This window comes from Notolepis coatsorum, assembly GCF_963971535.1.
Source record: "Notolepis coatsorum genome assembly, chromosome: 2".
Lineage (NCBI taxonomy): Eukaryota > Metazoa > Chordata > Actinopteri > Aulopiformes > Paralepididae > Notolepis > Notolepis coatsorum.
Genome location: NC_140166.1, coordinates 228,589,792 through 228,606,552, shown reverse-complemented (window position 1 = coordinate 228,606,552; position 16,761 = coordinate 228,589,792). Strand labels below are relative to the sequence as shown.

Below are 16,761 nucleotides of genomic sequence, written 5' to 3'. Positions count from 1 at the left end.
AAACTGTCAAACTACTGTACGAGTTGCAGATCAAATATTAATTAAGATCCAGCAATTGCATATCCTATTTCCCGCGTAAAACATTGTCGGAAAAATAATTAAAAAAAAAAAAAAAGGACACGCACAAGTCAAAGAGGGAGAGGCAAATTTGAATGGCTCGTTTGAAGGCACAGTTTCTGAATTTTTATTAAACTCCGTAGTTCCCCAGGGGTCCTTGGAGGGCTCCCAGGGGGTCCTAACGACGTTAAGAATAGTTTAATTTCACTATAGTTTCATCCATAAGGAATACAATAACAGAACTGTGACTATTCTGGTTATAGGTTTCATTCTACATCTCATCTACAGTATAGAATAATTTGGTAATAAAACATCTAAAAGCAAAAATATAATCAAATGGGGTCTAATTTGTGCTTTCACAATGTGTAAATTGTGTCAGTTTAGGGGTCCTTGATGTGGACAAGGTTTGAGAACCACTGGTTTAATTGTATTCTGCAGTTGATTTTGCCCTCTTTTGAATCCCTTCAATCAGGCAAATGTCAAAAAGTTTGTAACCCAATATTGTTTTAGTTTTGTTTGGTTCAGCGTTCTGCTAACATGAGAGTGGATGGAGAGTCTCCTCTATAGTTGGAAGCTTTGAAACATTCCTGGAAACCAAAATCACAGTCTAATCACATTCCCTTTTACGTTCCGATGAGCAGAAACCACTAACTGTGAACAAACACAGTATCTTTTGCACTGATTATTTGTTTAAAAAAAAGAAAAGAAAGAGAAACAGGCTATTCGTATTCGCTCAGGAAGCACGAATTGTGATTGGATAAGAATCGAGAACATTTGCTTTGTAACAGTGCATTCTAATTTTGTATCTTGACTACTACTTATGCTACTACTTTGAGTGCATACTGTTTTGTAAGTGGGTGAGCTCAGTACTTTTTTTTTTCTTTTTTTATAAATTAGGTTTTACAATTTTGAATGAGACCTTTTTCTTTTCTCTTTGTTTTTGCGCATTTGTGCGTTTTTCTTTCCACAGTGGTGGAAAAAAGTAGAAAGCTAGATCGGGGTTGATTCTTCTAATTTACTTCATTATGGAAAGTCAATTATAACGTAAATAAAATTACTCATTGAAAAATAAATAAAAAAGGATACATTCTTAACATGTGTTAAATATACATTTTGAGAAATGATTGACTTTCTGAGAGAAGTAAAAAAAGGGATTGGACCCCGATCCTGTTAGAGAAACGTTGGCTAGTCTTCACCTTACTGTTCACATCCCCTCTTCAGTGAAACACTACACTGGAACTGCTCCTCCGCCCCGCATCACCTTCATCCATCCTTTTTATTTGTCATTTGGTTATTTATTTAGTTTTCAAATGTATTGACTCACTTTATTTATGACAAGTTCAAAAAAAATATTTTCTTTTTTTTATAGCGAGAACGAAACCTTTTTTGTTTTTTTGTAAAGAATGATCAGTTTAGTTTGTCTTGTTTTTGTTTTTAGGGCTTGAATTACTGTGTGCTTCTCCCTCCCTACCAACTCTTCCAACCTCTGCTTTGTAGGGTATTTGCTATTGTGTACATTTTTCTATATGTAAAAATAAATTGACTTTGTTTAATAAGTCTGTGTATAGCATCTTTTTTACTGCTATATTGTGCCACTAGCAGAAATGTGCTGATGGATGGATGCAGATTGATTGATTGATTGATAGATGGGCCCACTTCTGTCCTCATCAATATAAGTCTTCTATTGAGGATAGATGGATAGGCCTGTTTCTGTCCTCATTGTCAACTATAAAGTCTCATGGATACAGTAGGCCTCTTATTGTCCTCATTGTCAAATATGAACTCTTATATTGAAGATGGATACACTAGATGGGTCTGTTTCTGTCCTCATTGTCAAATATAAAGTCTTATATTCAGGATGGATTGATGATTGAAAACTGTATTAACAGATTGCAGATTGGGTACAATACAGTACGGCTCTATACAAACTATTGTTAAGAGGATGCAGACCAGAAAGACTTTCGTCTTGTTTACATCAGGGTCCCCCATTTTCAATTCATCAAGACATTTATGACATACAGATATACAGTACTGTTTCATCAAGACATTTGTGACATACAAGCCATATACACAATATACAGTACTGTTTAAGAGAAAGATCTTACAAGAAATATATATAATAATAATAATAATAATAATAATAATAATAATAATAATAATAATACATCTATTTTATATAGCGCTTTTCCAGGTGCTCAAAGACACTTTACATGGCAAAACAAAACTAATGCAAAACACAAAACTGAACAAAAATAAAATAAAACCGACAGAATTAGAGGTAAAAAACAAGATTGAAAAGGTGGGTTTTGGGGTGGGCATTCCAGAGGGAGGGGGCAGCAGCAGCAAAGGCCCTGTCGCCCCAGGGCCGGATACATTCAAAGGGGAAGAAACTAGAGCGGTTTTAAAGGTGGGTCACATTATTTTACGGCTGTCTGTGGGTAGGGCGTTCCACATTGTTGCATAATTGCGCAACGTGTTTAGTCCCTTGTTTGAGCCGAATCTGGGTTGAACATGATTTGTGGAACTCCCTCTGGTGTTGTGGATACAGTAGATAGGCCTGTTTCTGTCCTCATTGTCAAATATAAAGTCTTATACTGAGGCTAGATGATTGGCCTATTTCTGTCCTCATTGTCCAATACAGCCTTATATTGAGGACGGATACAATAGAGATGGGCCTGTTTCTGTCCTCATTGTCAAATATAAAGTCTTATATTGAGGATATATAAATATAAAGTCTTATTTTGAATATGATTAGATGTGGACTTTATATATATTTTTTTGTATCTATTCTATTCTACAATTCTATTGCACTATTTTACTCTGTCTATTTTATCTTACTATTTTTATTATTGTTTATTTAAAACTGAATCAAACCATAAACCAGGTGGCCTGTTGGGATGTTAGATCCTAATGTGAAAAACTGTGATTTTATATGTCTGCACTGCACTTTATGTGCTCATTTTATGCCTGTCTTGTTTCTGTTGTGAAGCACTTTGAGCTGCAGTTTCTGTATGAAAGGTAGGAGCACTCATTCAAGGTTACTACGACTAACTACTCACTCATATATCGGTACTCTACGCCGGCAAGTAGCCAAATACAGAAGGATCAAGACATCCCTGGTAAAAATCCAAAGTCCAAAGACATTCTATGTGTGTCTCTTACATTGTAACGAAGTACAATTACTCAAGTACTTTACACCCCTGAACATGGGCCCTCTGGCTGCTGACGGCTGCTCTACCTCCTGAGCCACTGTCGCCCGTATGTAGGGTGTGAGAGAATTGTTCCCGGAGTAATCAAATGTAGACAGTCAGGTAGGCTTGAAAAATCATGGGTTTAATACACCAGTTAGGTTCAGATGAATCAAAGAGTTACAGCAGGATTACTCAGACTGGCCGGTGTGTCCCAACTGAGCTCCAGATTAACCATTGTGGTCACATTATATACAGGAGGGGCAAAAGGTGTGTCCATTGTCAGTGGTCGAACTGGAAAGGTGGGTGATTGGTCTGTTCCATGGGGGGGGGGGGGGGGTGATGTGTTTCGGGGTGGTTTGTCTGGAATGGTGAGTGGTGTGGTTGGGGGGGGGGGGGCTTGAGGTGGTGAAGGGGTGGCTGGACAGGACAGGTGAGTGGCGGGGGGGGTCTTTGGACACAAAGGAGGGTGGGGACGTCTTTTGTCTTCATGTTGGTGGTAGGAGATGATGAGTTTCATTCTCTCACAAGGGCATGTAGTACAATGTTGTTTAGAACAGACCCATCTGTGTTATAGGAAGCTGAAGGAGAGAGAGAGAGAGAGTGAGTTGTTCTGGTGGCCAACTTTGAGGGAGACAGACCTAGATAGGAGCTGGCTTAGGAAGAATGGCCATTCATTGAATATTGTGCATTTAGTCTCTTGTTCTTTTATTCTTACTAAATAAACGTGGACGTCTAAACCCAGAAGGACCCGTGTGGATATTTGCTTGAAACATGCCGTTTTACCGACTTGATTGATTGATTGAAAACTTTATTTAACAGATTGCAGAATGGGTACAATATACAGTATGGCTCAAAACACACAATTGTTAAGGGGATGCAGACCAGAGAAAGACGTTCGTCTTGTTTACATCAGGGTCCCCCATTTTCAATTCATCATATTTGATTAACCTCAATATAAAACTTTGAACACAACAAGAGCGAGAGAGAGAGAGAGAGAGAGAGAGGAGAAAGAGTGAGTGTGAGAGAAAGAGAAAGCAAGAGGAGAGAATGAGAGTAAATGAGAGTGTGTGTGTTTGAGAGAGAGAGAGAGAGAAAGTGTTTTAATGAGTACTGTATGTTTACCATTTCCTCTCTGTCTCTCTTTGTACTTATTAGTTTTAGTGGGTTTTCCTTGACAATGTAAACAAATTAGAGGTAGTTGATGACGAGAGAAAGTCCAGAACTATGTAAACAAATGTGTGCTGTCAATAGATTAAAATAAATTAACTAATTAATCTCACAATTGTCTATAATTAATCTAGATTAAAAATAGCATTTTTCTACTTAAGACCGAAGCTTGTAACAGATATTTACTTGAGTAAAATCATGGAATTTATGTCAAATCAACACAAAGAAAGTATATTTAGATTCAAAGACTATTTTAATAGCTTTCTTTGGATACAGTTTCTCTCCTGTGAAATACAAATGTTCAACAAAACCATCAACATTGACTCAGCTAGACCTCTTTCTTATATCTGCGGTGCTAAGATTGAAGATTTTTCACTCCATAGATTAATCTAGATTAATATTTATTTTAATGCTTTAACTCATTTTAATTAGTCTCCAAAGTTAAAGCATTAATTTTGACAGCCCTAAAAAAAACATCTATCTATGAATCACAGTAAACTAGACACTGTCTCTTTAAAGCGACTCCTCCCCTGAACAACTGTAACCAGGAAGGACCTCCCACCCCGTGACGCGTTCAGAGTTCTCTCCATCTATGGTTCTCTCTACAACCAGGAAGCACCTCCCACCCCGTGACGCGTTCAGAGTTCACTCTACAACCAGGAAGGACCTCCCACCACTCCACAAACACACCTTCAGAGTTCACTCTACAACCAGGAAGCAGCTCCCAAACACACAGTCAGAGTTCACTCTTCCCGAGAAAACGAAATTTAAGAGTGCCGTTGTCTTTGTAGAATAAAATGGCGCAGCAAGGAGTTGATCTGGACCGGGACCAGTTCTGCTGTTCTCTCTGTCTGGATCTACTGAAGGATCCGGTAACTATTCCCTGTGGACACAGCTACTGTATGGGCTGTATTAAAGACTGCTGGGATCGAGATGATCAGAAGGGGATCTACACATGTCCCCAGTGCAGGGAGACTTTTACTCCGAGGCCTATTCTGAAGGAAAACAATATAATTTCTGAAGTGATAGAAGAACTAATGAAGACAGGACTCCAAGCTGCTCCTCCTGATCACTGTTATGCTGGACCTGCAGATGTGGCCTGTGATTTCTGCACTGGGAGAAAGCGGAAAGCCCTCAAGTCCTGCCTGGTATGTCTGACCTCTTTCTGTGAAACTCACCTCCAGCCTCATTATACTGTGGCTCTGTTAAAGAAACACAAGCTGGTCAAAGCCTCCACACGGCTTCAGGAGAACACCTGCTCTCGTCATGATGAAGCTATGAAGATGTTCTGTCGTACTGATCAGCAGTGTATCTGTTATTTGTGTTCCATGGATGAACATAAAGGCCATGATATAGTCTCAGCTGCAGCAGAAAGGACAGAGAGACAGAAAGAGCTTGGCATGAGTCAGCAGAAAATCCAGCAGAGAGTCCGGGAGAGAGAGAAGCAACTCAAAGAGGCCCAACAGACTGTTGATTCTCTCGATCGCTCTGAGCTGAAGAAGGTCATCGGAGCCCAACAGAGGACCATAGTGACTCGGGCTGAAGAACTGCAGAAGAGACTGGAGCAGGAGATAGCGGACCTGAGGAGGAGAGACACTGAGCTGGAGCAGCTCTCACACACAGAGGACCACATCCACTTTCTACAGAGTTACCCCCCCTTCTCCGGTCCCAGTGAGTCTACAGACTTACCCAGCATCAGTGTCCTTCCTCTCCTGTACTTTGCAGATGTGACTGAGGTCGTGTCTAAGCTGAGAGACAAACTAGAGGACGTTCTGAAAGAGCAGTCGCCCAGAATCTCAACAACAGTGAATGCAGTTAATATTTTACTGCCACCACCAGAGCCCAAGACCTCGCCCAGAATCTCAACAACAGTGAATGCAGTTAATATTTTACTGCCACCACCAGAGCCCAAGACCAGAGCTGTCTTCTTACAATATTCCTCTCAGATCACACTGGACCCAAACACAATAAACAAAAGTCTGTCTTTGTCTGAGGGGAACAGAAAAGCAACATGTATGCGGAAAAAGCAGTCATATCCTAATCACAGAGAAAGATTCATTGCATGGTTTCAGGTTCTGGGTAAAGAAGGTCTGACTGGACGCTGTTACTGGGAGGTGGAGTGGAGTGTAGCGGTTTCTGTAGCAGCCTCCTACAAAGACATTAGTAGAACAGGCTCTATGAAGGACTGTGGATTTGGATACAATTCCAAATCCTGGACTTTAGAGTGCACACAAAGTCATTACCACTTCAGACACGATAACAAGAGAATAAGAGTACAGGGCCCCTTGTCCTTCAGAATAGGAGTGTACCTGGATCACAGGGCAGGGACTCTGTGCTTCTACAGCGTCTCTGACACCATGACCCTCCTGCACAGAGTCAACACCACATTCACTCAGCCTCTCTATCCTGGACTTTGGCTTCACTCAGGCTCTGGGAACGCTGGGTTTTGTGAGCTGAAGTAGAGATCAGTGACATTCACAGCTCCTCTACCCAGGGTTTTGGATTTAAATTGATCTTGAAGATGCTGAGTTGTGAAAGATGAGGTAATTAGGAGTTACATTCACTCAGTCACTCTATCATTGTTCTGAGGGACACACACACAGACATGCACTATGTTGTTCTGAGGGACACACACACACACTATGTTTTGCTTTGTTTCTAGTTTCTAGCCTACCGGGGTAAAGTTCGTTTGATTTGGATATTTGCATATTTGATTCCCATCTTCAGTACCCCTGTCCCTTTTGCATGTGGAGAAGTCAAAATCTTTTTCCATACTCTGGGTAGGTTGGACCACAATATGCAACCATTTTATTTTTATTTGATCACCTTTGGTCAATTACTGTGGGATTTGGGTCTGTCTCTTCTCTCTCTGTTCCAAGGGGGGGGGGGTCGGTAACAACCCCCCCCCCCCCCCCCCACTCCTACCCCCCCCCCCCCACCCACCCAACCACCTCCAAAGTACAGCCCCCCCCTCCTACCCAATCCAATGTACAGTTTCTACGGCAAATGTATATACTTTTTTTTTTTCTGGGCTCTCTTTGTATCACAAACGGTACTGTATTTACAAATATGGTATGTCATAAATATATAGATGTAGCAGTACTGTCTATCTGTATGTCATATATGTTACGATGAATTGAAAATGGGGGACCCTGATGTAAACAAGACGAAAGTCTTTCTCTGGTCTGCATCCCCTTATGTATTGAGCTGTACTGTACTGTACCCATTCTGCAATCTGTTAATAAAGTTTTCAATCAATCAATCAAAACAATGTGGTGGCCGGACCTCCATGGAGGAGGTTGATTTAGCCTATAACCTTCTCCCTCACCTCTTATCTCTGGGCAGCCGGGACGCGTCTATTCTTTCCCCAATACATTTCCCAGTTCCGCGTGCGCGTTCTGCGATCTGATTGGCCACGGACGTTTCTGGTGCGATCTGATTGGCCACTGACGTTTCTGGTCATGTGACATGTGCGCCCAATCGCGTGACGAGCTGTGTCTTTGCCCATTTCCAGGTCTAACAGCCTGCAAACTACCTAACGCCTAGTTTATCACTGGTTAAGCTTAGAACCAGTTAAGCTGGTTAAGCTTAGGTTAAGCTTAGGCACTCTTTCGAAGTTGGTTAAGGTTAGAGTTTGGAATCAGGGCTGGTGTTCTATCGCCCTGCTCGAAGACAAACTCTAACCTTAACCAACTTCGAAAGAGTGCCTAAGCTTAACCGTCGAAAGAACTTGCCGTCACACGATTGGACGCACATGTCACATGACCAGAAACGTCAGTGGCCAATCAGAGCGCAGAAGGCGAACGCGGAACTGGAAATGTATTGGGGAAAGAATTCAGGCAGCCGGGACACTTCATACGGGACACTCTATTTTCAAGGCCTTCTGTTGAACCCACAGCCAGGATGTGTGGGGCATGGGTCAGTCAGAGAGAGAGAGAGAGAAAGAGAATTGTTCTTCTGGTGGCCAACTTTGAGGGAGACAGACCTAGATAGGAGCTGGTTTAGGAAGAATGACCATTCATTGAATATTGTGTATTTTGTCTTTTGTTCTTTTATTCTTACTAAATAAACTTGGACGTCTAAACCCAGAAGGACCTGTGTGGATATTTGCTAACACAACGCAGAATAATTTACTTTACTCACTGTTTTACATACATGTTTACCATGAGAAATTCAGTCGAAATCTATAATATATTTGATATTATGAACTATATATATGCAGGGGTGTAAAGTACTTGAGTAATTGTACTTTGTTACAATACATAAGTACTGTTTTTGGGGATTTGTACTTTACTCGAGTATTATTAGGTTTGTATACTTGTACTTTTACTCAATTACATTTCAGAGAGAAAAAAACATACTTTTTACTCCTTACATTTAAAATGCAGACCTACAAAGTACAAATCTTGCATGTTCAACCATTTTAATTAGTATATTTATTTCTCTTGCCGAACTAACGTTAACGTTATTATTAATCCTGCGGCCAAACTATATTTAAAAATAGCCAATCAAATCCCCATCAATGGAAAATGAACCCGCCCATAACCATGCTGATTGGTCCTTGTGCAAGACTAGAAAGTGGGGATATTTGATTAAACCTTGTACGAGTGATGAGGACGAAACGCAACATTTCATTGCCCCGGAATAAAAAAAAGTTTTTACTTTTACTTTTTAGTACTTAAGTACATTTAAAAGTAGAAACTTTTTGACTTTTACTCAAGTGTGTTTTAGCCAGATACTCTGACTTTTACTTGAGTAAGATTTTGAGACTGTACCCATACTTTCACTTACTGTAAGTATAATTTCTGGGTACTTTTTAAACCCCTGCTAAAAACCCTTGCCTCATGTCTGGTCCAGTGCCATTTTGACTATGCCATCAGTTCATGGTACTGGAGCCTTAACAAACCCCTGCAACATAAACTTCAAACAGCACAGAACAAACTAATCAGAGTAGTTTTAGGCCTAAACTCCAGAACCCATAAGGCTAAATTTTCACGGCTACCAGTGGAGGCCAGAGCCAAACAATTACAGCTATAGGGATGGTGCACAAGATTTTAAACTGGAGAGCCCCAACAGATTTTAACAACCACTTTGAAAGGATTGCAGGGGATGTTTTAAAAATAAAATGTTTGCTTCACCAAATAATTTGGTCAGCAGCCGCCACTGCTATGCTTGCACCACATGGTACCAAAGGCGCTAAAAACAAAATTACAAACATCTCAAAACAAACTGGTCAGACTACTGCTTGACCTTACTCCTAGAACCCACCTCACCCCTGCCCACTTTGACAACCTAGGATGGCTTAGAGTAGACAACAGAGTACAGCAACTTGCAATGGGCCTGGTCTACAAGATACACTACATGACCAAGGTACCCATGTACATGTCAAAATACTTCCCAAAGGTCAGTGAATACCACGATCACAACACCAGAGGGAGTTCCACAAATCATGTTCAACCCAGATTCGGCTCAAACAAGGGACTAAACACGTTTTGCAATTATGCCACATCAATTTTGTGGACCGCCCTACCCAAAGCTGTAAAGGAATGTGAATCACTACCCACTTTCAAAACCACTCTCAAAGAACACCTATGGGAGACTGCAATTCGAAACTGGCCCCTGTAAATGTCCTAACCCAACCCCCTCCAATGTACAGTAAATTACCAAGTATGGTTTTGTCAATATTCCAATGTACAGTTTTGCTTGTACAGTTGTACAGTGTCCTCCACACACCCCTCCCCCACCCCACCCACCCAACCACCTCCAATGTACAGGTTCTATGTCAAATGTATATACTCTCTTTTCTGGACTCTTAGTACTGTAGCCTATTTGCAAATCTGGTATGTCATAATCATAAATGTATATAGATGTAGCAGTACTGTCTATCTGTATGTCGTGTGTTATGATGAATTGAAAATGGGGGACCCTGATGTAAACAAGAAAAAGTCTTGGTCTGAATCCCCTTAACAATTGTATGTATTGAGCTGTACTGTGTACGTACCCATTCTGCAATCTAATACAGTTTTCATTCAGTCGTCACGTCACTTCACGTCACTGTTGAGCCGCGTAACCGGCGCGCGCATAATGGAGGTAACAACCATAGATATCTATTGCTCCCACTCCAGCGTTACTGACCAGCAATGACCTGCAACTTTTCAGACTGTAAGTTGCTCCCAGCGTTACTCTGACCAGCAGAGACACACTGACCTGCAACTTTTCAGAGACTGTAAGTTCATTTAACGTATTCTAATCTAAAGAAACCTATATATTACTATTTGTTAACCACAGCGTTATTTCACCGTGTGTTTGTGTGTGCGCGCCCCGTGTAATGGCAAATTACTTTTACTCTCGCTTTTTTCGGTGGCTTTCAGTGTATGTATGAAACACATTATACATTCAGGTATATATTACTATTGATACATTGAGGTATTAAACGTTAATATGCCGTTGTTAATCAGAACTATATTTGCCTGCGTGCGCGCTTTCCGTGGCAAAATGCACTCGCGCTTCGAGACAGTACGTTCATTTAACTTAACTTATTCTGGTCTGAAGAAACCTATATTACTATTGATACATCTAGGGTAACGTTAGCCCCTTTCGTGACTTTCGGTTTGCAAGCCTGGGGCTTTTGTGACCGGAGTCACTTGCTTATACGCCCCGATTACCCAGTAAGGAAACGACCAAGCGTCATCAAGGGGCTCGCGGTGTGTCAAGAATACATCAGATCTGAATTTCAAAGATACCCAGCGTACAATATGGGTCTAACACAGCTTCACGATGGGGTCTGGAAGCTCGGAGTTGCTAATAAACAGTTTAAAACATTGTTACTCGACGAGTGGTATTTACAGACCGAACGTCCATCTCCGCCGTTGGTGTCACAGCGCATGCGCACCAGGCAGCTAATGCCGCGTTCACGTTACTGGGAAGAAGCGGAAGAACCAGCTTCCGACTGGGAAAAACCATTCACGTCAGCCTCCTAGTGGTAATTCCTACTAGGACATATGGGATTCTTTTATAGACCCGATATCTCCCACTTCGCGTCACGAATTGCGGAAGTATGGATGTGGTGGGCGTTTCATCCATAGATATATATAGAGTCAAAGCGTGAAGGTCCTAGTTGTAGCAACGAGATGTCCTCTGGTTCTTCGAGTAGGGGGTATCTGCAGAGCCGCAGAGCTGGACGGGTTGGAGGCGGGGCTTCGTGGTCTGGACAAGTATTAGTGGTCTGGACAAGTATTGTCATGCACTTGTCCTAATAAACTAACCTACACTGTAGCACTCAACACTTTATGAACATTGTTACTCAGCTGATAGAGTTGTGCCCTTCCTGATGGCTTGTCGTACAGAACTTGTAAGTCGCTTTGGATAAAAGCGTCGGCTAATCATAAATGTCTAGATGTAACATTACTGTCTATGTACCTATGTAAACGAGACGAAAGTTAAGTTTACTCTATTATTTCGCCGTTGACTAAAGACTCACTTCTTCAACCATTATCTGAATAAAAAAATCGAACCCTAACTAACCTTACTGTCATGCACTTGTCCTAATAAACTAACCTACACTGTAGCACTCAACACTTTATGAACATTGTTACTGAGACGAAAGTTAAGTTTACTCTATTATTACTAGATCTGGTATGTCATAAATGTCTAGATGTAACATTACTGTCTATGTACCTATGTAAACGAGATGTAAACGAGACGAAAGTTAAGTTGAAAATGGGGGATCTATGTAAACTAGCATGGCTTTGTCATTATTCCAATGTACCCAACCCCCCCCCCCCCCCCACCTCCAATGTACAGCCCCACCCCACCTACCCAACCTCCAATGTACAGTTTCTATGTCAAATGTATGTCAGTATTCCAATGTACAGTGTGCCCCCCCCCCCTACCCAACCCCCCCCCCCCCCCCCCCTCCAATGTACAGCCCCACCCCACCTACCCAACCTCCTCCAATGCACAGTTTCTATGTCAAATGTATATACACTCTTTTTCTGGATTTTTTTAGTATCACAAACAGTACTGTATTTGAAAATCTGGTATGTCATAAATGTATAGATGTAGCAGTACTGTCTATCTCAGTCTTGATCGACTGGTCGATCTTTGAGACTGTCCCTGTAGATCTTTCCATGAAAATTTAAAATTTAAAAAACAGTTCTACCTTTGTTTTGATGTGAAAAGTGATGCTGCACTTAGCACTGACTGAGAAAGTACACATACAGTTCTACTTTTGTTTTGATGTGAAAATGAGGCTGCACTTAGCACTGACTGCACTTAGCACTGACTGAGAAAGTACACATACAGTTCTACTTTTGTTTTGATGTGAAAAGTAATGCTGCACTTAGCACTGACTGCACTTAGCACTGACTGAGAAAGTACACATTACAGTTCTACTTTATAAAATGCTAATTGTAAATATGTTTGTCAATGTTAATAATATGAGAAAGTCCACATTACAGTTCTACTTTTGTTTTGATGTGAAAAGTGATGCTGCATAAGATGACTGCACTTAGCACTGACTGAGAAAGTACATAATAGTTCTACTTTGACGTTTTAATGTTGGACCAAAGCATTGCATGTAATTAGAATACAGGCAAATAAAAGTCATTTAGTTTAAAGTACAATCTTGGCTGTCTTTTTCTCTCAACGCTTCAATAGGTAGATCTTGCCTTCACCAAAAAAAAAAAGTGATCTTGGGCTTAAAAAGGTTGGTGACCACTGGTCTATCTGTATGTCGTGTGTGTCATATGATGAATTGAAAATGGGGGACCCTGATGGAAACAAGACGAAAGTCTTTCTCAGGTCTGCATCCTCTTAACAATTGTGTGTATTGAGCTGTACTGTACTGTACCCATTCTGCAATCTGTTAATAAACTTTTCAATCAATCAATCAATCAATCAACGAGACGAAAGTGAAGTTGAAAATGGTGCGCAGTAGTGCAAATACTTGTCCAGACCACTAATACTTGTCCAGACCACGAAGCCCCGCCTCCAACCCGTCCAGCCTGGCTCTGCGGCTCTGCAGATACCCCCTATTGGAGTCTTCCGCTTCTTCCCACGTAACGTGAATGCGGCATTAGCTGCCTGGTGGCGTGAATATTAAAGGCAACCAACTTGTGTTCGGCTTTTCTCTGATTGGCCGCGGCCTGGTGCGCATGCGCTGTGACACCAACGGCGGAGATGGACGTTCGGTCTGTAAATACCACTCGTCGAGTAACAATGTTTTAAACTGTTTATTAGCAACTCCGAGCTTCCAGACCCCATCGTGAAGCTGTGTTAGACCCATATTGTACGCTGGGTATCTTTGAAATTCAGATCTGATGTATTCTTGACACACCGCGAGCCCCTTGATGACGCTTGGTCGTTTCCTTACTGGGTAATCGGGGCCTATAAGCAAGTGACTCCGGTCACAAAAGCCCCAGGCTTGCAAACCGAAAGTCACAAAAGGGGCTAGGGTAACGTGAATGCTACAAAACTATAATGCCTTTAGTTAATCAGAACGTTATTTGCGTTATAAACGACCATACATAGTAGTATGGTTATATTGCTAATGCCAGCTAATGTGAATGAATGGCACAGAACTAATGCCTTTAAGGATAGAATAAAACGAAGCATCTACTGTATTGCCGTGTGTTTCTATTGTAAGCAAGTCAAGCAAGTGTAGAGCTTTCTGTTGACTTTATAAAAAATGTTGCTCCACATTTATGTTTTATTAGTTTTATTTATTCTATGTTTAGTCTTGCCTATTTTTTATTCCTTTTATTCTTGCTAGTTCTTATGTTCTTTTAACTGTAGCGCTTTGAGATTTGCCCTGCAATTGTAAAGCGCATTACTAATAAAATCTATTATTATTATTATTATTAAGTGTAATTGAACACAATACATGCTTTGTCATTACATTTTGTCACCCTTGCACCCATGACTGTTTAGATGGAGAATCCTAGTTTTAAAACTACCCACAACGGGGAGCTGTCCTTGGAGGCATCCCGGGTGGCCCAGCACCATGTCCGCGCCCCTGCCGTGATGGCCAAAAAGCCAGAGGAGGTGGAGGCGGAAGCCCGTGCCCGCGTCGTCTCCGAGGGGGGTGACCCTGGTAACTTATTTTTATTTATTTTTTTACTTCATTTTCATTATGTTTCGAACAATAGTCCAGTACAACATATGAAAATGCATTTTAACATGATGTGACCTTTTTTCATTCCAACGTGAATAGACTTATGAGTAACTTTGTCATGGAATGGGTAAGTCTGGACATGGAAGAACGTCTCCCTAATCAATGCCCTTCGGCCGGTGTCTGCTGTAGTCTCCCTAATCAATGCCCTTCGGCCGGTGTCTGCTGTAGTCTCCCTAATCAATGCCCTTCCGCCGGTGTCTGCTGTAGTCTCCCTAATCAATGCCCTTCCGCCGGTGTCTGCTGTAGTCTCCCTAATCAATGCCCTTCCGCCGGTGTCTGCTGTAGTCTCCCTAATCAATGCCCTTCCGCCGGTGTCTGCTGTAGCTGTACTCCCTGCCATTGGGTCTGTGCATGGTGTAGCTGTCATAACCACACTGTGTATTAGTGCTTGTTTGTCTTCACTGTAGTATCTGCTGTCTTCAAAACCACTTCCCTACTCCCACTGCTTTGCAAGAGCTCATAACCAAATGGTATGTCTTTGCATGTTTTGTATTGAAATCTATTGCCTTTCCCCCCCTTCTTTTTCTTGTATTTAATTTCCCATTGTAGCCTTGGAAGTACAGGCCCGTGCCCTGCTCCATCCGCCTCCACCTCCAGCCACTGCAGGACCAGTGATGGCCCATGCCCTGCTCCATCCGCCTCCACCTCCAGCCACTGCAGGACCAGTGATGGCCCGTGCCCTGCTCCATCCGCCTCCACCTCCAGCCACTGCAGGACCAGTGATGGCCCGTGCCCCCGTTGCTGACGGTGCAGAGGTGAGTTCTGTGATAATTCTGGATAATTCTGTGTTTATATCACTTTTAGTCTGGGAATCTAAACTCAACCTCCCTCTACTGTTTGTGTCTGCCTACAGCTGCTGCCGCCGATAAGGTGGCGTGCAGCGCTCACCGTGGAGCAGCAGAAGTGGATCGGTCGGGCGATGTTCACCAGGGGCAGCACAGGGAGGTCCCAGCTCGTGGATGAGCTATGCCTGTGGTGGACACCTCCCCAACCCAGGCCGATCTACCATCAGCCACCCACTTCCCCCGACCTCTTCTTCCCATGTCGGCTGTTCCTCTGGATGCCCCATCGCATTTGGCACAGCCGGCTGACCTGCCCCCAGCCACAGTGTGCAGGGTCCCTGACCAAGGCTGGGCTGTACAAGACCATCCGGAGGGTCCTGGACATAGACGGGTGGTACCTCATGGCCACAGAGCACCTCGAGTGCCCCGTCTGTAAGGAGAAGGTCGCGGGGTGGTCACAGGGAATCATACGGCAGCTGCCTCCCACCTACAGCTGCCAGTTCCCGGCTGTACTCGCGTACAAGTAAGTGTGGTTGACCGTTGACCTTGGTTTTATTTAATTACTGTTACACTTTGTATTATTAAAATACTATATGCTACATGCTGTTATATTAGTGTTACCCCTACTCTAACGAGCCTTTCTTCACCAGGCTATCCTGTGACTTGCGGGTGGTCTGCCTGCTGAAGTCCCGCACTCTGGGGAACAGTGCCACTCGGCTGGCCGGCACGCTGAAGGAGTTGCATGCGGAAGCCTGGATGCGGAGGTCCACTCACTACCTCGGCGTCTGCGATCAGTTCCTGGCCTTGGGCGAGAGGAGGCAGTTCTTATCGCCACCACCCATGCCTCCGGTGCCCTCACCCGCCTGGCTGTTGGCACTCTACTGCTACGACGTGATGTCACGGCTGGACGACTGCAATGCCAGGATCACGTCGACATTTGGATCCATCTTAAAGTTGGATTCAACAAAGGAGGTAAGGAAGGTGATTTTAGCAATGTATATCATATAATTATTGTATATGCATGTCCTTATGTTCTCTCCGTCTCTCTCACACTCTCTCCCACCAGATGACAAAGCTCGCCGGTGCTGCCAGCCAAACGGTCGCCTGGGTTGCCAATGTCGGTAACGAGCACGGACAGGTAACTTTTTAGAAAATTTTAATAAATCTCTTCTTTATTCCTTTGTGAACAAAGTAATGTCCTGCTTGACAGAAGAGAGTTCTTATTTTATCTTGTGTTATTTCAGGTCATCATGAGTGTTCTCACCTCTGTTGAGAGCGTGGAGGGCCTGTCGCCCATGGCGGTCGGACTAATGAGGCGGTACCGAGACGCAGAGGTACCCCCCCCCAGCTCATCTACGTAGACCGAGACTGCTGCTGTCTTCAGGGCGGC

The 16,761-nt window shown here is 42.8% G+C and overlaps 2 protein-coding genes across 2 annotated transcripts; both read left to right on the top strand.

Moving 5' to 3' along the window:
- Positions 1-5,212: 5,212 nt before the first annotated feature.
- Positions 5,213-7,281, top strand: LOC311224241 (E3 ubiquitin/ISG15 ligase TRIM25-like; the record flags this gene model as incomplete). The annotated part of the gene is made up of 1 exon (XM_084309145.1): positions 5,213-7,281. The coding sequence occupies one exon, from the start codon at positions 5,213-5,215 to the stop codon at positions 6,875-6,877; it is 1,665 nt and encodes a 554-aa protein (XP_084165271.1). The 3' UTR covers positions 6,878-7,281.
- A 3,234-nt stretch (positions 7,282-10,515) lies between these two features.
- LOC311223192 (uncharacterized protein) lies at positions 10,516-16,751 on the top strand. Its single transcript, XM_084307954.1, has 8 exons — positions 10,516-10,641; positions 14,346-14,508; positions 14,629-14,656; positions 15,139-15,344; positions 15,443-15,894; positions 16,022-16,343; positions 16,438-16,509; positions 16,616-16,751. The coding sequence occupies exons 3-8, from the start codon at positions 14,653-14,655 to the stop codon at positions 16,730-16,732; spliced, it is 1,173 nt and encodes a 390-aa protein (XP_084164080.1). The 5' UTR covers positions 10,516-10,641; positions 14,346-14,508; positions 14,629-14,652; the 3' UTR covers positions 16,733-16,751.
- Positions 16,752-16,761: the final 10 nt, after the last annotated feature.